Genomic DNA, 22609 nt, shown 5'->3' with positions numbered 1-22609 from the left:
GTGTGTGGTATGTGACCTGGAGGGTTGGCAGAGGGCAGAGGGCAGAGGGCAGAGGCAGACTCCCCGCCCAGGCAGCGTGTGATACCCCCACCCCTGCCCACTCGCTCTCCCTCATCAGCAAGAACCTAGAAAATTCTACAAGTAACTGGGGTCTCCCTCAGGACCGCCAGGCTAGTGGCCTTGAGTACGGGTAGGTTGTTTCGCACGGTGGGTTGCGGCTTACTCCTGGCAGGTGGGAGAGAGAAATCCCCGGGCTGAGATGGTCCTGCCAGACAGGAAGAGCACCCCCAAGTGGATGGGGGAGCCCAGAGCCAGGGCAGGATGGGGCCAAGTCACCGAGGGGGCTTCCATCTGGGGAGGCCCAGGGCTGCTGCTTCTGCTAGGCTGGCTGCCTCCTCCTGACAGCACCAAACTGCTGGGGGAAAGGGGGGGACCCTGTAGGATTGGGGTGCTAGGAAGCTGGCCTTAGCCAGACATCTACTGACCTCTCCAGACACGGGGCACTGACCCTGTGAGCCGGTGACTCCGCCCCCGAGGGGGAGAAGCCGCCTGCCTCTCAGCCCTGGGGTAGAGGAGCCTCTGAGCACAAAAGAGTCGCAGTGATCACTCTAAGTCACCAAGCAGGAAAAGGCCGTGGACGGAGCCGCTGGCCGGGCAGCAGGAAGAGTGCAGGAGGCCCTGAGAGGGCTGGCAGAGGCTGCAGGAGGGCAGGGTGGAGCTGGATGGGTTCCCTGCTCCCCATCCAGAAGACAGTAGCTTAGAAAGCAGAAGCGGCAGGGAGGGCAGGGGTGAAGAGCTGTGTCTCTCCTGCCCAGTTCACGGGGCCTCGTTGGACCCGGTCCCGCTGCCCTTGTTGACGTAGAACGGCCGGTAGTGAGACTGTGGAGAAAACAGGACTGGTTAGAGAGCCAGCAAGCCGGCCTGGCCAGCCCCACACTCCCAGGCTGGAAGGCTCTATCCATCCGCCCTGACAGACGTGGAGCCCTGATGTTCTCCAGTGTGGGTTCATTCCGGCCTGGGGTTCATGGGCTCGAGCCTCTGCCTCCCGCCACCGCCACCTTTCCACAGCAGTCTGCTCTCCTGAGCTCTACAGCCCCGTGCCCCGTGCTGCGCACAGACAGACTTGCTTGATTTTACCACCATCCATGAAATGAGTTGCTGTTACTGTATCCTTGTTATCATCGGGCAAACTAAGGTCAGGCAACCTATCTGCTGGAGCGTCCGGCCTCCCACCTCTGTCTTGGCATCATTTTATGCATCTCAGGTGCTTCACTGCTTTGGCTTCACCCAGACAGAGGGGTGCATTGTGGCCCACCAGGGACCCAGGATCCCATAGCTCCTCCCATCCTGCCCAGTGGATGGTGTTGGGACCAGCTGCTTCTCGGGACAGACCAGGGCTCCCCCCCCCCCCCCCGTGCACCGCACTGGGTGCTTCCAGGAGCTCAGGGGCCCCTTTCCTCCCAGTCACCACATCTGGGCCCTGAGATGCCCCCCAAACCCTAGGATGAAATAGAAGAGCAAGGCAGGGATGGGGGGAGATGGGAGGGCAGGGATGGGAAGGGGAAACAAAGGAGGAGGCAACAATGCTTGATAAGAAATGTACTCATGGGGCTGGGGAGATGACTCAGTGGTAGAGCACTTGCCTTGCATGCCTGAGGCCCTGGGTTCGATTCCTCAGCACCACATAAGCAAAAAGAAAAAAAAGCCGGAAGTGGCGTTGTGGCTCAAGTGGTAGAGCGCTAGCCTTGAGCTGATGAGCTGAGGGACAGCGCCCAGGCCCAGAGTTCAGGCCCCACGACCGACAGAAAAAGAAAAGAAAAGAAAAAGCCCGGCCGAGGTGTGCCTGAAGTGGCCTGAGTTCCAACCTTAGTACCTCAAAACAAATAAAGTTCTAAGGGCCCTGCAATCATCTAAGCCATCCGATTCATTTTACAGGTGGGCAAACTAAAGCAGAGGACAAATACAGGGCACCTGCGTCTGCCCTGCCAGGGCCTGGGGGGGTGAGGTGGTGGGGGGAGCCTGCTCTGTAGGTCCCAGGTCTAGGGGGGAGGGACACATGGCAGGGACGAGAGGGGCTGAGTCCTCAGCAGAAGCCCCCATTTCCCTCCCATAGCTGCGTCCTGCAGACCTGCTGATACAAAACCCCTGGGCCAGGCTCCAAATTACACACGGTTAGTTAGCTCTGCTTGCCCTCAGATTAAAGATTGTTTCCAATTAAGCCAGCCCCAGCCTCTTTGTGGTCCGGAGCCAATGACCTCATACTCTGACCTCCAAATGCAAAGACTGTGGGAGGCAAGGGCTCAGGCCTCTGCTACACCTGGCAGGGCCCCGGCTGTGGCCTGGACCTCCGGAGAGAAGCATTGCGGGCGTTGGAGACACTGCAGGTGACAGTCCTGGTCACTGCGGTCCTGGGCAGAGCTTGGACACGTCAGATCTAAAGGATCATGGGGATCACTTTGTCTAAGCACTCATATTTCTTTTTGGTGGTAGAGGGAATTGAACTCAAGGCCTTGTACTTACTCAGCTGGTGCTCTACCACTTGAGCCACATCTCCAGCCTAGCTTTTTGTTGGTTATTTTGGAGTCTAGTGAACTTTTCTGCCCAGACAGGCCTCAAACTGAGATCCTCTAGATCTCAGCCTCCTGAGTGGCTAGGATTATAGACATGAGCCACCCACATCTGGCTCAATACCACATCATGAAAAACAAAGACGCCGAGTCCCAAAGAGGGTCTGTGGCTCATTCAGTGTGCCACAGCCAGCAGGTGACCTGGGCCTCGTGGTACTTTATTTGATACGGATTTCTAATGCTCCGGCCTCCCTGCCCCCATCCTGTTACCTAAAATGTCTTTGCTCCCAGAACCAGAAAGCTGCTCCATCTCCAGGACGCCCATCTCCTGGACTGAGAAGTTCATAATCCTAGAGGAGTTCAGGACCAAGCACCACCAGCCACAGGCGTTCGATAGCCACTTGCACAGGGCTTACACAGTGCTTACTCAGGTTAGAACACTGAGGCCCAGTGTGTACCGACCCCGGCTCCCTGCCTTCGCTGCATGCAGACATTCCAGCTGCCGCTCATCCCTTCCCTCCCCACCACGTGGCCCAAAGGAGTCAGATTCTTCCCACTTGCGCGAGGGAAGCGGGTGCTCTGGCCTCTGGGGACCCTGTCCCCACAGCCCTCCTGGGGGCGGCCTACTCACCAGCAGGGTCTGCTTGCCAGGTTTCCAAGTCTGGGGCTGGGCCTTGGGGACCTGGCTCCGCATGAGGGAGGGGTAGCCTGGGGAGACAAAGGCTGGTCAGAAGGAGCCAGGGGCTGGTGGTCAGGGACCCCCCGGGGGGGCTCCCAGCACAGCTGCCTACCCCATAGACACCCCCAAGCGTCCTCTAGCCCAGTACCGAGTGCAGCCAGTTGAAGAGGCATGCAAGCAGCCGGGCCGCAACTGGCGACTGGAAACCAAAGGGAGGAAGCAGCAAGGCAGACAGGAGGAGGGACCGGCCAGATGGACCGGCCAGATCAGCACTGGACGGCTGGGATGCGGGGACAGCCACACACTCACCCTGTGGGGTCCCCTGTGGGTTCCCCTCTTTCCCAGAGCCCCAAAGAGTGACCTCTAAGCATTTCCTGACAGGATTCCTCCCCAGCAGGAGCTGCTCCTGACTCTGCTTCTCATTTCTTTCTCTTTTTTTTTTTTTTCCTTTTTGCCAGTCCTGGGGCTTGAACTCTGGACCTGGGCACTGGCCCTGAGCTTTTTCACTCTTCCACTTGAGCCATAGCTCCACTTCTGGCCTTTTCTGTGTGTGTGGTGCTGAGGAATGGAACCCAGAGCTTCATGCATGCTGGGCAAGCGCTCTACCACTGAGCCCCCTTCCCAGCCCTCTGTTTCTCCTTTCTGAGCCCAGCTTTGTACCAAGCACCATGCCAGGGCCTGGCCGTGCCCTGCCTCTCTTGGTCTCTGTGAGCTCAGCAGTTCACCTCAGCTGCACAGCTGGTAGGTGGCTAGCAGAATCTGAAGCCAGGCTTCATCAGACTCCAAAACTCATACTTTTGCCAGGCACCATGGGCTCAAGCCTGTCATCCCCCAGGAAGCTAAGATCTGAGGATCAAGGTTCAAAACCAAGCCAGGCAGCAAAATCCATGAAGCTCTTATCTCAGATTAATCACTAAAAAGCCAGAAATGGAGGCGTGACTCAAGTGGTCAAGTGCCAGCCTTGAGAGACAAAGCTAAGGAACAGTGCCCTGACCCTGAGTTCAAGCCCCTGTACCAGCACATGCACACACACACACACACACACACACACACACACACACACATATTCACATGCCCTCCCATGTGTTCCTCTGCTTGTCTCCCCTGTCTCATTAGAGAAATGGGGGTGGAGAGGAACAGTGATTTGCCAGTGTGGCTCTGCCCAGGGTTGAGACGGCCAGGCCGGAGCCCAGAGCCCCGAGCCCTGAACAGGAAGCACACTCTGGGCTTGGGACACACCACGGCCCCAGGCCTCCCTCGGCACACAGGATCTGTCCACAGAGCCGCAAAAACCACACCGCGCCAGCCATCTACCCTCAGGCACAGACTGGGAAACGATCAGCCATGACCTAGAGGCTGAGAAGCCTGAGAACTCGCCAGGGCCCGTGCTTGGCTGGTTCCCTGACCAGCAAGGCTGTGGCCTATCTGAGACACTCTGCCCTTCCCTGCTCCACGCAAGGCTGCTGTGCGCGCAGGCCACCGCAGCACCGGGCCAGGCGGCGGTGGGAAGACAGAGCCGGGACCCCAGGGCTCTTCTCTGCACCCGAGGGTGCAGGGCAGCCTGGGAGGAGGTTCCTCCAGCCCTGGCTTGAGATGGAGAGTCCTTGCCTCTGGTTTCCCAGAAAGAAAATCCCATGCCAGCCATGACAGGTGAAGATGGGGATGGAATGGTCGAGAAGACCAGCCTTGGGCAGCAGGCAGAAGTCCAGACAGAGTGAGCTGGGGTGGCGGCGGAGGGGGGGGGGAATGGCTCTGGGGAGGAGGGACCAGGACACCCTAGAAGTGGCAGAGAGGCCCCCACGGGATGTCTGCCCTGCTGTGGGAGAGGAGCGGGGAGGAGCGGGAAACGGGAGGTACCGGGATTATTTTTAAACAGCCCACTGCGGTCCAGTGGCTTGGAAAACTCAGCAGTGGCCTGTCCCAAGGTGGTGAACTGATAGGGGGTTTGCCCAGTGCCTGCTGGGAGAGAGAGAGGCATTAGCCACATGCGCCATCCAGGAGGCTGAGGCCTGCACACCTTGGGGGGGGGGGGGCTGTGCCCTGGCTTCCGTGCTCTGAGCCCTGCTCAGCCTCCAGAGCTGTCCGGGAAGTCCCAGCATGCTCTCTGCCTATGGGGCCACCGGAGGAGTGCAGGTGGGCTCGGGGGTCCTCCCTGCACACAGGACGGTCGCGGCCAAAGCCCTGTCCAAAGCCATCTGCAGCTCCAGCATTCGGGGCGCTTCCTTAAGCACAGTGTTTGAGCGGAGCCCCAAGGCCATGGACTGACTGGTCTAGGCAGGCCACTAAGGAGCTGACTAGGGGCCAGGGGAGGAAGCTTCTAGAAGCCAGATTGGCCAAGACATGCCCTGGAGCTTCCCACTCTTGACTTGGGGGCAAAGCTTTCCCCAGTGTTCTACAGACCCAAATCCCCTACTTCTAGTCCCTTCTCCTTCCCTGGCCAGCCATGCAGGAGTCCCATGCCCAGTGGAGGGGCAAGATGACCCAGAAAGGCCAGTGCTGGGGTCCATCTGCCCCCCACACAGCCTCTTCCCTCCTCCTCCTCCTCCTCCTCCTCCTCCTCCTCCTCCTCCTCCCTTTCCTCCTCCTCCTCCTCCTGCTCCTCCTCCTCCTCCTCCTCTTCCTCCCTTTCCTCCTCCTCCTCCTCCTCCTCCTCCTCCTCCCTAGGAACCCAGCATCTCACCTCTCCTTTCAGACCAGATATTTTGAGGCCAGGGGGAGACAGGGTCCCACTACCCCAGTTCACCCAAGCTGCTTCTAGAATCTATTGGGAGAGATGTGAGGGCCAGGAGCCCCTGTGCCCTCAGAGTGACCTCAACCCCGGGGGGGGGAGGGGACAGCAGGCACTGACCACTTGGCCTTGTTCCAAGAGTTCTGGGCACCCCCGCAGGTCAGGAGGGGGGCAGGTGTAGGAAAAGGAGGCCTTCCAGGTTGCCTGAGTTCAAGCCCAAAGGGGCTTCCACAATGTGGCTCTGAGAGGTGCTAATGGCCTGCCCTCCAGTCCACCAGTGCAGGAAGTTGCCAGGAGGGCAAAGTTAAATCCAGCAGAAGATGTAAAAGGCTGGGCCTGCGGTGGCTGGGGCTTGGGGCGGGCGGTACCCTGTCCTGCTTCTGAGCCCCTGTTTGCAGAGCACACTGAAGGGACCCGTAGGTGGTCCCAGGGGCCCTGAGAAAGGCCAGGGCCTAGCCCCCACCCCTGCCCTAGGCCAGCCCAGGCTCTCATCTCCTGGAAGGACGGCACAGAGACCAAAGCAGGGCGGCAGGGGGAGAGCTCACCTTTCAGGGAGAAGGAGGAGCTGCCTTGAACAGGGGGGTGGTCATCGGAGGTCTGGATGCTAGATGAGTACTCCCAGACTCGGGAGGTGTAGTTACCTGGCAGGGCAAAAGAAAAGGGGTGGGGGGAGGCATCAGAACCCCCAGGGGGAGCTGGAAGAGGAGAGGCCAGGCAGGCCTGCAGGACCCACATGGGGCCCATCCTGGAGCTCTCTCCGTCCTCCTGCTACCTCTCTAGCCAAGAACCTTGCTTCTCCTTCGTCTTTGCTGCTATCTGAGGTGTGAAATGCAAGCCGGGAGCTCACGCCTGTCGTCATGGATGCAGGAGGCTGAGATCCAGAGGATCGCAACGTGAAGCCAGTCTGGGCAGAAAAGTCCCTAAGCCTCCATCTCCAAAATAACCAGCAAAAAAGCCAAGCGGGAGGTGTGTGACTCAAATGAGAGGACACAAGCCAGGCCAACACACAGCCCTGGATGAGTTCAAACCCCAGTGCTGACCAAACCAACCAAACAAGGTTACAAAGCGCAGCCCTGTCCCCGTACCACTCACAGCTCCCCGGCCTCGGAACAGAAAGCCAAATCCTTATCGTGGCACACAGTCTCGTGGGGGCGCCCCCCCCACTTCCCTGCTTCCCTCCAGCCCCTCAGCATTCCACCTCTCTCTCGGGCTTTGGACCCAGAATCACCTGGGACACCCCCTGCTCCCCCATTCAGCAATCATGGGGTGAGTCACCTTCCACAGCCCCTCCCCTAGGCAGTGTGAGCCACACACACCCTCCTCCTCCCCCCCAACACCGTGCAGGGTGGCCCTGTGGTCTGGAGGGGTGGAGGGGTGAGGGTAGGAGGGACGCAGGACATCAGGAGCATGTTGAAGCCAGAGTCTCACAGCCGCCACCCGGGAAGTGAGACACCTTTCTCCAGCCCCAGCAGCCTGGAGCCCTGGGTAGCTCCCAACTCAAGATCTGCCCAGGAAGCCAGAGGTCTCCAAGAAGATGGGGGTCAGTGGCTAGGAAGGGCTGGGGTTGGCCATAAGCCCCCCCAGAACATGCTCCATCCCAGAGGACCCCGAGGAGGATCTCAGTGAGCCCCGAGACAGGAGAGGCCAGAGGCCTGGCCCTTCCGTTCCCTCCCTCCCCTGCCATAGACTCCTTCTGCTGCCGTGTCCGGGCGGGACGAACCTGCCCCTGCCTGCCTTTCCTTTCATAGCTAAGCTGTGGCACGAGGAAGCGCCGTATAGCTTCCCAACAGAGAGGCACACGAACCAGCGGAGTCTTCAGTGGGTCCTTAATCCGGTAGTTGCTGGGAGGGATCCCCAGAACTAACCCCAGAGTAGCCATTCCCTCTACTTTCCCAGACCCACCTTCAGGGACAGTTAGCCTGCTGGACACGGGGATTCCCCATGAAGCTGAGTAAAGACATCACGCACGCGGCCCGGCCCTCTGCACACACGCCAACACCGTGAGCTCAAAGGCATCCACCCTGCCCAGCTCCTCACGCAGGTCTGCTCCTGGGGCGTCTGGTGCCCCCTCAAGCCATGGCCCAGCCCCACCTCCCCCACCACTCCTCCTCCTGCTCCCCACCTGAGGCCCTTCTACCTTTGGTGCCATACAGGTTGTTGAAATTCTTCTGGTTGGTCTCCTTGGAGAGGCGGCCGGGAGAGGACGGCTGGTAGGATGACCGGGCCCCACCTATGGGGCAGAGCAAGATTGCCCATCATTGTACAAAGGTGGGCGTGCCCCGGGGACCCACGGCCTCTGGCTTGGAGGAGCTTAGCACTCTAGTACCCACAAGAGGACTGTACTGTAGTACTGGTGTAGTAGAAGGTGCTCTTGCAACTAATAGCCAAATGGGGAAGGGTCACTGCTCCCAGACCACCTCACCTGGACAGTCCTGGATAATGAAGATGTACAATTGTTCTATGTAGGACATTTTGGGGGTCCCCAGAAGGCTGACAAGCCAACAATTTCCTCCTGAGCCAACCCCCATGTGAATGAGACTTGGGACTGGAAAGGGGAGGCTTAGGAAGAAGTGACCGAGGCGATGGTGGGGACTGAGGCATTGGGCCCTGGGCCCAGTGAGGGCGGAGTCATCTGCAGGTGGCCAATGGGTCAGCCAGGGACACGTCCCCGCTGCCAAGGTGGACTGGGAAACATGGCTGCCGTTGGAGCCTCCTGTCCTCCCCACACTGGGCTCCACATGGCCCGTGAAGAAGGGGGTGAGGTGGACACCCACCTCATGGGTGTGCGAGGCAAAGCCCCTGTGGGTCAGGATGCTCCACCAGCTCTTCCCCGCTCACCTAAACTTCCCACACCCCATCCCCAAATGGGACCCAGCACCCACAGGTCCTCCCTGTAAACCCCGAGTCTGCAGCTCCTCCATTTGCCACACTGCCCTCCACCTCCTCACCCTCTGCCCTCCCCCGGGATCCCAAGCTCCTGGGCTCAGCACCTGGTGGCCTCCAGTGGCCCAGTCTCCCAGCTCTGGACACTTCTCCCCAGCCCCTCCCTGCCCCTCCTCTCCCCGACTCTGGGAGGGGTGGCCAGGCAGGGAGGAACCAGTTTCTTCCACCTACAAATGTCACTGGAGGCCGTGGCCACGCCTCTTCTGGGGGAGGGGCACTGGAGCCAAAGGGGGCAAGGACCACCCCAGGCCACCCAGGCCCTTGGACTCCCGGCAGCCTGCCGTGGGGCCACACTGGCTCCCCATCTCCCCTACAGGAGCCACCTGTGACTGCCAGCCTCTTGGGGGTTAAGGGGGACTAAGGGGGCCAGCTGGGGTTCCATGACTAGAAGGTTCTGGAAGAAGAGTACTGGTGTGCTGATGAGTATAGTTCACCCTCTCACTCATCCAAAGGGACAACGCCCAGGGCAAGATGCCACCAAGGAGCGGCTGGCTGATGAGGGGGGCCAGCCCACACCAAGAATGTCAGAGAAGGGGGCTGGCATCCCCGCCTCAGGCCACCTGGGAGGCCCAGGTGTTGTGTTCAAAGGTGGGGTGCAGGGGTTTCCTCTCCAGGAAGCTCGCCCTCCAGATTCCCAGGCCTTCCCCCCGTGGGTGCATCCTGCCCCATGGGTGACAGCTGAGGGCCTCTGCCCCTGTCCCTAGCCCTGAGCCTTCCCAGGTCTCCTCCCTTCCCTTCCCTTCGCTTCCCTCCCCTCCGCCCCTCCCTCCACGCTCCCCCCCATCCCTGGCCCCTGGCTCCCCCTTCCACTTGTGGTTTGTTGCTGGCACCCAAGAATTTACGGTAGCAGAACAAGGGCAGGGAGGCCCCGGCCTGGACCCCAGCTATGGTGACAAAGTCCTCCCCAGAGGCACCAATGACATTCTAGGTCACTGCCCCTGGAGAGCCGGCAGCTTGGAGACTGGGCCGTATAGGCAGGAGCAGCACACAGCGGTTGAACAGTTCCGACAGGGCCACAATCCCCAAATCCCAGGCCAGGCACCCTCAAGTAGAGGATTGTGGGAGCACCGATGGGCTGTGCCAGCCACGTGCCAGCCTGTCCTGGGCAGCAGGACTTGACTTAGGAGAGGACTGGGGGCATGGCTCAAGGGGCAGAGCACTTTCCAGGAGGCATGAGGCCCCAGTAGGCTGGGACTCGGAAGGGGGACTGGGGAGCTGGGGAGCAGGTCAAAAACCCAGAGGAGGAGTAGAGGTCCCTGGAGGTGGTGGCCCAGGGATCAGGATTCTTCAGGACCTAAGCTAATGCTCTACACAGCCCGGCACTGGCAGAGGGGAGGCCCAGAGACCTCCTGAAGGACAGAGGGTTAGAGGAGGGCAGGCAGGGCTCCTAAGCCTGAGAAGAGAGGTCCTAGAGGAGCAGAGGAATGCTGGATTATTCGTCATCTAAACCAGTGCACCTGTCACCCTGACAGTGAAAGGAGACACCGTTGGTCACCTTGCACATGCCCAGACTCTCCTGGGATGGTAGAGGTGAGCCGGCCGCCCCACCCGGGAGGAAGGACCCGGCTGAGTCAGCGCGTGGGCCTGGGGCTCACCCTTACCCTTGGGCGTGAGGTACATGGAGTATCTCTTCATGGTGTCTGGAGCACTCCACTCATTCCCGTAGCTGGTGTAGTTGTTCATGTAGCGATGGTCACCACCTGGGAAGTCCAGAGGCCAGGTCAGCAGAGGTTGCGGGGGGGGGGGGGGACAAGCTGACCCACTGCGACCTCACCCTCAGCCCCACCTAGGGAGAGCCAAGGATCCCCCAATGCAGAAAACCAGGCCGTCAGCGAACAGCACAAGGTCACTCCAAGGTCTGATTGATGGGCCACCCCTGCCCACCATCTGCCACCACTGCTAGCCACCAGGCAGCAAGGACAGACAGGACGTTGCATTAGCAAAAGAGGCTTTCCTAGCATCCCTGACACAGGTCAGGGCAGCGCCCAGCCCTGCACATACCCTGCACCTGATGCAGGGCCACAGCTGGATGGAGGCTGTGACCTAGAAACGGCGCTGTGACCAGCCCAGAGACTGGATGGCTCCTAAAAGGCTCCCACTCCCAGTTAGCGCCATCGTCCCAGGTCTGGCTAGGCCTCGGGGGGGGGGGGGGACCCTCAGGATGACAAGCAGCCCTCCCCTCCCCCTGCTATGCACCCAGCACGGCAGCATCCTCTGAAAAGATGCCTCTCTCCCTGAGCCTCAGCCTTCTCTTCTGTAAGATGCTCCCTGCCTCCCTCAGAGAAAAACAAGGCAAGGCAAGCCAAGAGCTCAGCACAATGCCCGGCGTCCAGGGCGCACCGGGTCTCCGCAGCTCGCCATCCTAAGAATCATCACGCTGTCCTTAGGAAGAGTTTTCAGGGTCTTAGCGCCACTGAAAGCCAAATGATTGTCTTGCTGAAGTGGCTTACCTGTCCTTCGGGGTGATTGAATGTCCCCCATATTTCCTGAGGACTCTGATTTCACAGAGCTGGCCCTGACTGGTCATTCTCTACACTCCCAGACCCCTCGAGAGTCACGTGCTCCACCCAGAGACCAGAGAGGGACATTGCCTCGGGGCATTGGTGGCCAATAGACTTTAATCAGGCTGTGTTCTAAAGAGGTTTTGCTGAGCCCGGGCCACAGGTGGAGCTTTGGGGAAAGTGCTCGGGCTTCAGGCCCTAGAGAGACTTGATGGGCAAGGACTTAACGGGGCAGTTTCTCAGGTTCCAGGGCTTTCTGGAAGATGACTCAGTTGACCTCTGCAGGGACAGCCTGGCTCAGAGGAGGGGCTGGTTTCAGCAGAGCTGGTGAGTCAGAGACACACTGTATCCCATCATCCCCAGCCCAACCCAACACCACCCGTCACAGCTAGGGTGACACACAAGCCGTCCCTCAGGCCACAGGTGGCATTCTAGGTCATTTCTCCTGGAGACTGCAGAGCCGCCCGCTTGGAGACTGGGCCGTACAGGCAGGACCGGCACTCAGCTGTTGAACTTTAAGTCCAATGGGACTGCAACCCCCAAATCCCAATCCATGGTACCCTCAAGTAGAGGATTGTGGGTACAGCGACGGGTTGTGCCAGCTACACATGCCGCCTGTCCCAGGCAGGAGGAGTTGACTTAGGAGAGGACTGGGATCAATCCCCAGAACCACTGAGAAGGAAGGGAGGGGGAGGCAGAGAGAGGGAGGGAATCTGCCTGGGAGAGAAGTGCTCGTGGCCTGCACACAGAGGGCCCCTACCGTTCTCCATGTGGTTCCTCTCGATGAAGTTCCGGCTCAAGTCTGCCTTGCACATCTTCTCCACGTGGCGCATGCACACATTGAGCAGGTCATCCTTGAAGTTGCCAAGGGACTGCCCCAGGCCCTCCCCCTCCAGCAGGACGTGGTAGGTGGGCAGGGGTGGGGGAAGAGAGTAATTGCTCATCAGTGTACCAAACTCCTATCAAGGAAGAAAAGAAGCCGTTAACTTCCTGAGTCTCTTCCAGCTGTTTGTCTACAAGGGGGCGCTCATAGCTCATCTGGAAGACTGGGCTGTGAGCCAGGGGAACTGGGTTCTAGACCTGCTTTTCCTTCCTGGGTAAAAGGTCCAACTAAAAGCCAGTGGATGCTTAATATCTGATCTATGACTCCATGATTCCCAATCTCTGAAGTGGGGGGGGGGGGTGTCATGCAAATGACACAGGCTAGGAAGAATCTGGGGTGAAACTATAAAGAGATATAGGGCTTTCTAGAGCATTCTAGGTATTTCCACCTTTCCACATCTCTCTCAATCCTGTCTACACTTCTGTGCCCTTCAACTCCCTTCCATCCCTCTTTCTCCTCCTCCCTCCAAGTGGCCTGGAAGAGTCCACAGAAACTCCATCTCCACAAAGCTGCCCTTCACTTGTTCCTGCCTGCTCGCCCTTCTCCGCGGTTCCACAGGCATTTATCTCCTGAGCCACATGCTTTATCATTTAATTACACACTTTCCTGTATTGTTCTTTAATTGTACATGCCTTATCTTCCCAGTTGGATTGCAGCTGCTTGGGGGCAGAAACCATGTCTCAGACTACTCTATTTACCACAGCACCTAATAGAGTACGGGGCACCCAGGAGGACCCAAAATATTTTCTTGGACAGAAAGATGGATAGGTGAATAGACAAATGGACTAGATCAAAGATAATAAATAGGCGGAACTCAGGCATCACCCTGGAGCAGACAATACTAATCAATCACAGAGCTCCCTCTGATTTGAGCCTGGGGCCCTACTGGGCCCTATCGAAGTTAGTACAAGGTGGTATTCGTGTGCCTCCATCTTTAGTAGGGGAGTAGAGTGGGTGCAAAAATTAAATGATTGGATGGATGGATGCATGCATGCATGCGTGGATAGATGCATGGATGGACGAATGGACAGACAGATGGACAGATGCATGCATGGATGGATGGGGGTCTGGGAAAGTGGATGGGAAGGAAGGATTGAGTTTGAATGGTGGTATGCCATTACCTGCAGAAAGAGCACAGAGTCGCTGATGCTGTGCAGCTGATCTCGGGTCTGTTTGTCTTCGTGCAGCACCTTGGCCCTCTCGTCCAGAGCGTCCACGATCACCTTCACTTGGTCCATGGCGTCCTGTTCCCGCTGCTCCAGGGCAGCTCTGACTTCCTCCTTTTGCTTCTCTAAGTCTCGCACTAAGTCTCGGAAGTTCTGCTCCAAGATGGCCTTCTCGTTGGTGGTGAAGCTCTAGGATCAGAAGCAGGGGAGAGACAAAGAAGGGTTCACTAAGGCATGGACGGAGCTCTCCCTAGTGAAGCTCATCTCTGGGTTCCTAACACAGAATGAGGGCATTTCCGGTGCCCGGCCTGGTCAGCCCAACTGGCCGTGAGTCTCGTTCAAGGGTATCACCGAGGGCTGCCACCTGTGGATAGATGAACAGCCCACCTTTCCTTGTCCACTGTGGAGCCACTGTTCCACCCTGAGTGACTCCCTGCAGGTCCCGACAATCTCTCATGAGCCAGGCCAGGCTCACCAAAACCCCAGCCGCAACCACGCATCACTCAGAAAGGGAACTGGCTAGCATTCGTGTGGCTAGAGCATATGGTTTGCAATTACCCAAACCACAGCAGACAGACACCTAGCCACACCGGCCCAGCAGAGGCAAAATGGCAAGTATCTGGTGGTTTGGTAGTCTGGTAGGAAGAGCAGGCATCTCTTTAGCTGTGATGGAATCAAGTGAGCTGTAGGTGACAGGAAAGAGCTCACCAGGATGCCTGGTGAGGATGGAGAAGGGGAGAAGGTAGGAACCCCAAAGGGGGTGGGAGAATCCACAGAGCGTGGTCAGCAGGATCCCTGGCCTGCCTCCTGCCAGGAGCACAGGAGGGCGCGGCAGGAGCCCGGGGCTCACCTTGATGCGGTCCTTCTCCTTCTGCCACTTCTCCGCTTCATCCTCCACCTCGATGATCTTGAGCTGCAGCTGTTCCTTCTGCAGCGACAGCTCCGTCTGCAGGAGGGGGAAAGGACGAAGTCAAGCATGGAGGACTGGGACCAGCACCAGACCCCCAGGCCCCCAGGCTGTGGGCCCACTGGAGAAGCAAACTGTTGGTAGGCTCAGCACCCCTCCATTCTGACAACAGTTAGATAGATCTCCAAGCTCCTGGCTACATCTTCATAGGCGCTAGACCTCCCTCCTGAGCAAGCGGGAGGCTGGTTGGTGGGATTCTTGCTTTTTTTGATGGGGGGAGAGGGCAGACCTCAGCCCAGCCCAGCCCAGCCCAGGGAGTGTCCATAGCAGCCACAGCATGCAGCGTTACTGTGGAATGACGTGGGGCTTGTGTTGAAAGCCGAGGCCAGGATTGCCGCTGGCATGGGCTCCGTCCGGGCAGGCTCCGCTATAAACCTGTTTATGGGAAAGGAGACTGCACCCGCAGATTCAGCAAGATGAGGGCTCTCACCCAGGGTGTCTGGGGAGGAAGACTAGAGGGTAAGGGCCTAACACTCCGGCTCAGGGGCCACGCACGCTGCAGGGGTCTGGGGTAGGCTGTTTCCAGATTGCACTGGAAGACTGGGTGACAGACACCGTGCATTCTGTGAGGGGAGAGGCCCTTCTCTGAAAAGCTGCCGTCACTGAAGCAAAGGGAAAGGAATTGCATGTTTCTCTCACAGGGAGAAGCCAGATCTAAAACATACAGGGATGTAATAAAATATACAGGTCTCTAGACGTTCACACACAGTGAGAGACCACAGGGGATGCTCTTAAGAGAGGAACAGAAAGGCAGAAGGCCTCTGCACCTCTGATCACACAAAATAATGTTCACCAAAATGAACTCCAGGAAATGAAAACAAAGAAGTTTTTTCCCTTTTTTTGCTGTTTTTGTTTTCTTTGCTTGTTGTCTTATTTGTTCATTTGCATGTCCCTTTGGGAGGGTAAGTGGAGGCACAGGAATTAGGGACAAAAGATGAACAAATGCAGCAGTGAACACTGCATTGGAAATGAACTATACAACTTGTGGATGGACAATGGGAGGGAAAAATCTAGGAGAGAGCGAGGGAAGAGATGTACTCTTTACCTGACGTAGGTAACTGGAACCCCTCCGTATAGCACCTTTATAATAACAATAATTTTTTTACAAAAAGAATGAGAGACATAAAGCTAAAGTCAACTGCATTCAGTCAAGTCAAAGACACAGCTTCAGTGTCATTGGGCTCCTCTCTGAAACTTCCGCCGCCCTTCCAGCTTAGAAGGAGGCAAGCGCCCATGTTCACCCAACAGGCAGCAATGGCAATGCATCCGAGAAAGTCTTGGTTTGCTCAGAGACCCCTGCCCCGCCCCATGGCTGGGGTTTGAATGCAGAATCCCACCCCTTCCTCTAGCTGTCTCCTTGAGGCATCCACAAGAAGCAGGCGGAGGTGAAGGATGCACAGACCTCCAGAGCCATGGGCTCCATCGCCCAGGCGTCCTGAGCAGCCGGGCCTATCACCACTCCACACACCTCTAGGCACCCCACCAAGGTGCAGAGGGGTGGCTGGGCTCCCCAGGGCCATGGAGCCGACCGTGGCTAGAGTAGCCTGGTGGCTTTGGGGAAGGAAGCCCTGCTCTCCCTCACCCCTCTCCTGGGCTGTCTAGGCAAGGCAGGCAGGGGGCCGCGGGTGGGCTTAAACCCCTGACAGTGGGAGAAGGTTTTGACTAGAGAAGGAGAAGGCCAAAGCATGAAGGGCTAGATTCGGCTGCATTATCCAAAGGGACACCTGTCGGGAGGTGTGTGGTCAGCTGCAGGTAAGAGAAGGCCGCGCCTGGGCAGCATAGATTCACTGGGTCAAGAGGGAAAGGGAAGGTACTGAGTATATGGGTCCAAATCCAGGGGTGCTTAGACCATGAAGCATCTAGGCTCACGAGAGAGTCAGGCCTGTGTGTGAGAGTGAAGGGAGGGAGCGGCCAGCCAGCTTGAGTCTGGAGCGATGTCAGCCAGCAGCCTGGGAGGAGTGGAGGAGAGGCGGCTGGTTTGGACACGCGCAAGGGCAAACGTGGAGTCAGGCTGTCTGCGGCAGTGGGTGGAAGAGTGGGTCCAGGAGGCCGAGAGCTGGCCCTCCTTTTCTCTGGGGCACAAAAGAAGTTGGACCTGGTCTGGGAGGGGCCTGCTACCCGCAGCTGGCAGGATCAGACTTGCAGGACACCTGGGCTCTGTGCTACACAGCTAGCACAGCCCCTCGTCCCCAAGATGAGTCCCGGGCGTGGAGGGGGGCTGGGGCTCAGGCCTTTAGGGAGGAGCCTTGAACCCACTTAGCTCTGGTTAGATTTTCTGGTGCAGGAAATCGTAGAACCTGGGAAGATTCTAAAGGAGGAAGGAAGTCACAGAGTGTCTACCAGCAAATGCTTCAGGCAACAAACACCTGGGAAGGCCAGGAGTGTTAGCCCGCTTTCCACATGCAAAGACCCAGGTCTAGAAAGATCCTGAGACTTCCTGAGACCTCGTGAAGAGAAAGAAAGCAGCAAGGCCCGTCGCAACCACAAGAGTCTCTCTGCTGGAGAGAGCTAGAGCCAGCTCGGGGGCAATGGCTCCAGGTTCTCCTGTAGCACACTGACCTTCCCCTTCACCCCTGCCAATCTAAGCCCACCTAGGCTCAGAGGTACAATCCGGAGATTCTCTCTCTTCTATTGCTCCCCTAGGCCCCAGCTTGCTCTCTCTCCTCCCACGGAGTGTGGCTGGAGCCCCTGGTGTCTGACAGGCCTCAGCTTCCACCACCCCACCCCTCTCCACCCCTCCTTCCTGACTGCCTTTGCCCTGCCCAGGCCTGCCCCTAAGTGCTCCCTTTGTTCCTTCTCCCACACTGTCTGGTGTGTGCGTCTCCTCTCTGTCAGCCCTCCGTGGGCCACACAGCCGTGAAATCCTTCCTGCAGACAGTGAACACAGGTCCCTCAGAGCCGAGGGATGGCACAGCTCTGTCGGCTCAGCCTCGACTGGGCATCCAGTGTAGACCTGCCTGAGGACTCACCCGGACACATGGACACATGGACACATGGACGTGGTGGTCCCCCAGGGAAAGGGGGATCGGCTGGCCGGCATCATCCCCTGGCCTGGATTAATTACATGGGCCTTGGGCTGTGACATTTGCCAAATGAGCCAGTTAATTGCCAAATTTGTACTCCTAGTCACATGGTAATTATCTGGATAAGAATCTGAAATGCTGGATAGATTTCCCTGTTTCCACTCAGATGTCAAGCAGCCCGGCATCAGTGCGTCTACTTGATTAGAGTCTCTGCTCCCTCCCAGCCTTGAGGTGAGGGAGGGGCCCGCTGGGACCTGGCACCGAGAGGGTAGCCATTCTTCCTCCCTAGGCATCGGTTTCCTTGTGAAAAATTGGGCTAGATCTCTGATTCCTACCCTGGCACACATTAGAACCCCTGAGGGAGACTTAAAAATATAGACCCCAAGCTCGGACCCCTTGAGCCAGAATCTTCCCTAGGAAAGACTCCGAAATCTGTATCTCAACAAAATCATCAAGTGACTCCATCCTAAGGCCCGCCATTTGGGAACCCTGGACTCAAGGCGCACAGGAAGACCCGTCTGGTCCTCCAGGAAAGCACCGGATCTTGTATAAGTCTCCTGGTATCGGTGAACCTGTCTCTATGCACTAATCAAGTGCAATACCCTCCCCCACAGGACAGCTGCATTTGTGGCCATGCAGATGCCAAGCCCACAGACATGCTCCAGAGAGATCCTGCCACCACCCGCCTGCCTACCAGTCACTCTCCTAGTCCTGCTTCCGATCTGTAAACCTCTCTTATTTGGCTATTTCCAGAATAGCAGGTCATCTACGCCCAGTCTCACACCCTGTCCCAGAGCAAATGGGAATTCTCCCTGTATTCCCTGTAGAACCTAAGGGGGGGAGGGAGTTGTTCCTGGGCACCCCAGCCCTTCCTTTGCCTCCTCTTCCCAAATCTCAGCCCCCCACTGTCTACCTAAAGAGCTTTCCTGCCTAGACCAATGTGGCCAGAAAACTCAAGGACCAATGGCTGCTCATGCCCAGCAGCCTCCCTGGAACAAGTAGCCAATCACGGGTTGTGGTGGGAGAGGTGATCTGTGACAGATGATAGAGCTGATAGGCACCAAGGCTGAGCCTCTCTAGTGAGCATCAGGAGGGAGGACAATCAGGCTGTCACCCCCAGCGGCCAGCTGGAGCCAACCTAGGACAGCGCTGCCCAGAGCAGTTAGTGGCCCACCTGAGTAAGGTCCTGAGGGCCTTCAGACACAGGAAGACACAGGTCCTTTCTGATTCGTCACCTAACCTAGCTTAGGAAATACACAGAGGCAGAGGGGGACCAGTGTGCACCTCTGATATTTTGGAAGAGGGGAAGCGTGGCGACCTGGGGTCTTACCAAAGGAGAGGACACTGTCATGCCGCCAAGCCAAGTTACCTTTCTCCTAGCATAGCCTCTACTCACAGTCTACTCAGAGTCTGTAGGAAGAGCACAGGCCCGGGGAAATCAACACCCACAGCATTCTGTCATCATCAGCTTTGTGCAACTAACCCAGACAGGGCTGGGCTTCCACCCTCCAGCCCTCCCCGTGGGCCGGCGGAGCAGGTTCTGCCTGGGCTCCTGGACAAAGCTGTGTGGGGGCCGATGTTTGGGTCTGCAGAGAATGCCTCCACAAGATGCCAGCGTTGACACAATCGCTCTTCGTCCCACTATCCTGGCTGGGCCCCAGTGTCCCCGCGCCTGGCATGCGAGCAGAGCTGGGCCTTCGCAGACTGCTTTCAGCTCATCTCCTGGCTTCTCAGCCCCCTCCTCCCTGCCTCTCCTCACCATGCACGTGCGCGTGCGCGCGCACGCACACACACACACACACACACACACACACACACACAGAGGCTGCCCCAAGTTCCCTCGAATGCAGTCACTCTAGTGGATCTAGCATTTTCTCCTAAAGCTCACGTCTCTGGAGGAAGTAGGAGCTTCTTCTCCTAACAAACATCTTGGCCGAGTCCCTTCCTTCCTCCGGGCCGGTGTTCTGCTCTATGGGGAGCAGAAGGAGACCTCGTGGCTAATGCTCCACCAGGCCTGGCATTGTCCTCTCCACGCTGACTCACAGAGCTTCTGCATCCCTGGGAGGGCGCTCCAGTCTTGTCTGTGTCTGAGCTCTGTGTGTCTGCCTCCTGACCTACATTTCGAATCCTCAAATCCAAGGATTACCTGAGCCCCACAGAAACTCTCAAACCAGAACATGAACTTAAGAGTTCTTGGGGCCTTCCTATGGGGCTGCCCACCAAAACTGCCTCTTCCCTGGGTACTCAGAACTTTCCAAGGTAGCACCCTAGATTCTGATGGTATTTGGGACCAAAGTAGATCAATATGTGTGCCTGGTTTATAAGAGAGGTGGAACCTGGAGTCTCTGTCCTCTGGGCCCCTCTTTGCCAACCCTCCTTACCTTGAGGACTCCAAGGCCTTCCCAAGAATCCTAGAATTCCATGGGGGTAACTCGAAAACCAACCAGAGCCCAACCCCTCCAGCTCACATAGAGGGAAAGTGTGACCAAGGGAATGAAAGGCACTCGCCCGCTGTCTAGCAGCTCATTGGAGGCAAAACCAGGACTGGAGCACAGTCCTCTCTAAGTGAGGCTCACTCAGCTCCTCATCATGGCCGATGAAGCCTGCCTGGTGTTCCATTCTGACTTCCCAGCTAAGGTCCTTACGGGTGAGCCCCGTGTTCCTGCTTCAGCGATGTCCCCCACCATGAAACTTGAAGCTGGGGGCGGTCAAGGGTGAACATGAAACTTTTGGAAAGCATCTTTGTCTGTTGTCATCTTTAACTCATCCCTCCTTACCCAAGGGTGGGGGTGAGGTACAGAGAGAGACAGAGACAGAGAGAGAGGGAGAGATCGGCTAGGCCAAGAGGGACCCAATGCCAGCCTGCTCTGGGGTTGCAAAACCTGTGGAAAGTGGAGTCCCCTGCATTGACCAAGAGGAAGGTTTGTCCCAGGAAGGTGTGGAAGAGTGGGCTCGGCCCGTGTGGGGGCAGGGACAGAGCCTCCGCGGCCCCTCCCTGTGGGACCTTCCCCTGGCATGTCCTGCCCACAGGCCTCTACTTGCCTCCACGCCTCCCCTCCACCGCGCACACACCAGATTCACACAAACACCTTACGTACCTCCTATGCCAACACCCACATTCACAGACACCCACATGCGTACAAAACACACATCAGTGTGCACCCCACCCCAGCGGCGTCCACCTGCAGCCACACACACCCCGGGGCCCTTCCTGAAGGAGGGTGCAGGAGGCTGGGGGAGAAGTGGAGCGGCCCGGGTCAGGTGAAACCCGCTGTCACTGTACTGCGAACGCAAGCCACCGGGGACATGTCACTGGCCCCAAACTCCCCCCATCTAGCATCTTCCCTTATCTCCAGCCCATTCCCAGGGCCAGTCCTGCTCAGGTAGGAGAAATGCTCTCTCCCTTAAAACAACCAAGAGCAGACACCCCGGCCGGGGGCCACGCCCAAGAGTGCGGGTGAATAGTTGGGTCTCGGCCGAATCAAGCTCCCTCAGCCTTTTCTAGGCCCTTATTTGATTGTCTGTGAATCAGATCTGAGAAGATTGGGCCTTGAACCCCTCATCCTGGGTGTAGAAAAAGAAAAAAATAATAATAAGCCAGTCATGCTGGTGGTGCATGCCTGTCTTCCTAACTACTCAAGAGGCTAGGATCTGAGGATGTAGGTTCAAAGCCATCCAGTGTAAGAAAGTCCATGAGGCTCTTATCTCCCATTAACCAACCTGCCCCCCTCAAAAAAAAAAAAAGCCAGAAGTAGAGATGTGGCACCAACTAGCCTTGAGAGGGGGGAAAAAAGTAACAAAGCAAAACAAAGTAACAGTGCCCAAGCCTTGAGTTCAAGCAAAACAAAAATAAAATAACAGAATCGAATAAGAGCCAAGCGCAGCACAGGGAAGGTAGGGAGCTAGGGAGACCGAGGCTAGGGTGCGTCAGGTGCAGGTGGTGGTCAGGGGGGAGCCCGGGGGAAAAGGGAAGGAGAGGAGGGTCCCCCCCCCAGGCCAGTCACCTCCTTCTCGGCCTTGGCCTCCTCCACCGTCACGGTGCTGTGGTTCTTGTGCTCCTGGAACATGCACAGGTAGCAGATGCAGGTCTGGTCGGTCTGGCAGAAGAGCTCCATGGTCTTGCCGTGGAAGGGGCACCTGCGGGCCTGGAAGTCGCGGATGGGCTCGAGCAGCGGGTGGTCTCGGAAGGCGGCGCCCTCCAGGTGCGGCTTGAGGTGCAGCTCGCAGAAGGAAGCCTGGCACACCAGGCAGGACTTGACGGCGCGCTGCTTGTGGCCGATGCATGAGTCGCAGGGCACCTCCTGGGCGCCGGGGCCCCCCAGCTCGGCCCGCGGCGGGGTGCCCAGCTCGGCCCGCGGGCCGCTGCCCCTCCGGGCCTCCCCGGGCTCAGCCAGGGGCCCCGACAGCCTGCGGGGCTCCGAGAAGATGGACTTGCGCAGCTCGGCCTTGTCAGCGAAGGTGACCACGGGCTTCCTGGCCGCGCCCAGCTGCAGCCCGGCGTACGGGGACCTCCTGCCCTCCGCGGAGTCCATGCTGAAGTAGTTGGGGCCCTTGTCTTCCCCGGACTCCACGAACTGGACGATGGGCCTGCGCCACTCGGGGCCCGAGGACAGCGCGCCCTGGCTCTCGGCCGCCCTCGGGGAGCTGCCCGCGCCGCGGCCCGGGGCCGCCTCCCCGCCCTGCCCGCTGCTGCCCGGCTTGGCCTCCGGGCCCTCAGCTCTGCCGCCGCCGTTCTCCACCACCGTGCCGTTGGGGCCCGGGGGGCTGCGGGCGTCCCTGCTGTCAGGGCTCGAGCTGTTGCTTCGGGATGCGTCCGTACCTTCCATGTCGAAGTGGCTGGGGGTGGCTGCTGGTGGAGCCGTCTGGGGCTGCAGGCCGGTGCCGCGGTGGGTGTCCGGGCAGGGAGTGGGGCAGGCGGCCACAGGTTCCCCAGAGACACACCTGGGACACACCTGCGAGGAGGAGGAGCCACGACCGGGCCCTGGGAGAGGCCTGCCGCCTGCAGAGCAGCCAGTGAGACCCCGCCCCGCCTGGTGTTTTAGAAGTGATCCCCCCCCACCCCCTCCTTCAGTGTAATCATTTTCCACCACGCCACAACCAGCCAGGCTGCTTGCCTCCGACTGACTGACGCATTCATTCCCTTCTCCCCCAG

At 58.3% G+C, this 22609-nt stretch overlaps 1 protein-coding gene across 1 annotated transcript; it reads right to left on the bottom strand.

Moving 5' to 3' along the window:
- Positions 1–712: 712 nt before the first annotated feature.
- On the bottom strand, positions 713–22341 carry LOC138809590 (tripartite motif-containing protein 29-like). The gene is made up of 9 exons (XM_069996288.1): positions 21462–22341; positions 14318–14413; positions 13423–13656; positions 12179–12377; positions 10519–10617; positions 8112–8204; positions 6520–6615; positions 3199–3275; positions 713–879 (listed from the first exon to the last, which is right to left on the bottom strand). Exons 1-9 carry the CDS (start codon positions 22281–22283, stop codon positions 817–819), a joined length of 1779 nt encoding a protein of 592 aa, XP_069852389.1. The 5' UTR covers positions 22284–22341; the 3' UTR covers positions 713–816.
- Between the last annotated feature and the right edge of the window lie 268 nt (positions 22342–22609).

This window comes from Dipodomys merriami, unplaced genomic scaffold, assembly GCF_024711535.1.
Source record: "Dipodomys merriami isolate MVZ:Mamm:240054 unplaced genomic scaffold, mDipMer1.0.p SCAF_103, whole genome shotgun sequence".
In the NCBI taxonomy this organism is placed as follows: Eukaryota; Metazoa; Chordata; class Mammalia; order Rodentia; family Heteromyidae; genus Dipodomys; species Dipodomys merriami.
Note: the sequence above shows the minus strand (reverse complement) of the source record. Positions and strands in the feature narration are given on the sequence as shown.

What these genes read in the sequence shown, in the direction of transcription:
- LOC138809590 (XM_069996288.1), bottom strand. Translation starts at nt 22,283, where the DNA reads ATGGAAGGTACGGACGCATCCCGAAGCAACAGCTCGAGCCCTGACAGC. An exon ending in GAGGAACCACATGGAGAACG is followed by an intron (nt 10,618 to 12,178) that starts GTAGGGGCCCTC and finishes TGGACTTCCCAG; the next exon opens with GTGGTGACCATCGCTACATG. An exon ending in CTGGCAAGCAGACCCTGCTG is followed by an intron (nt 880 to 3,198) that starts GTGAGTAGGCCG and finishes TTTTCTCCACAG; the next exon opens with TCTCACTACCGGCCGTTCTA.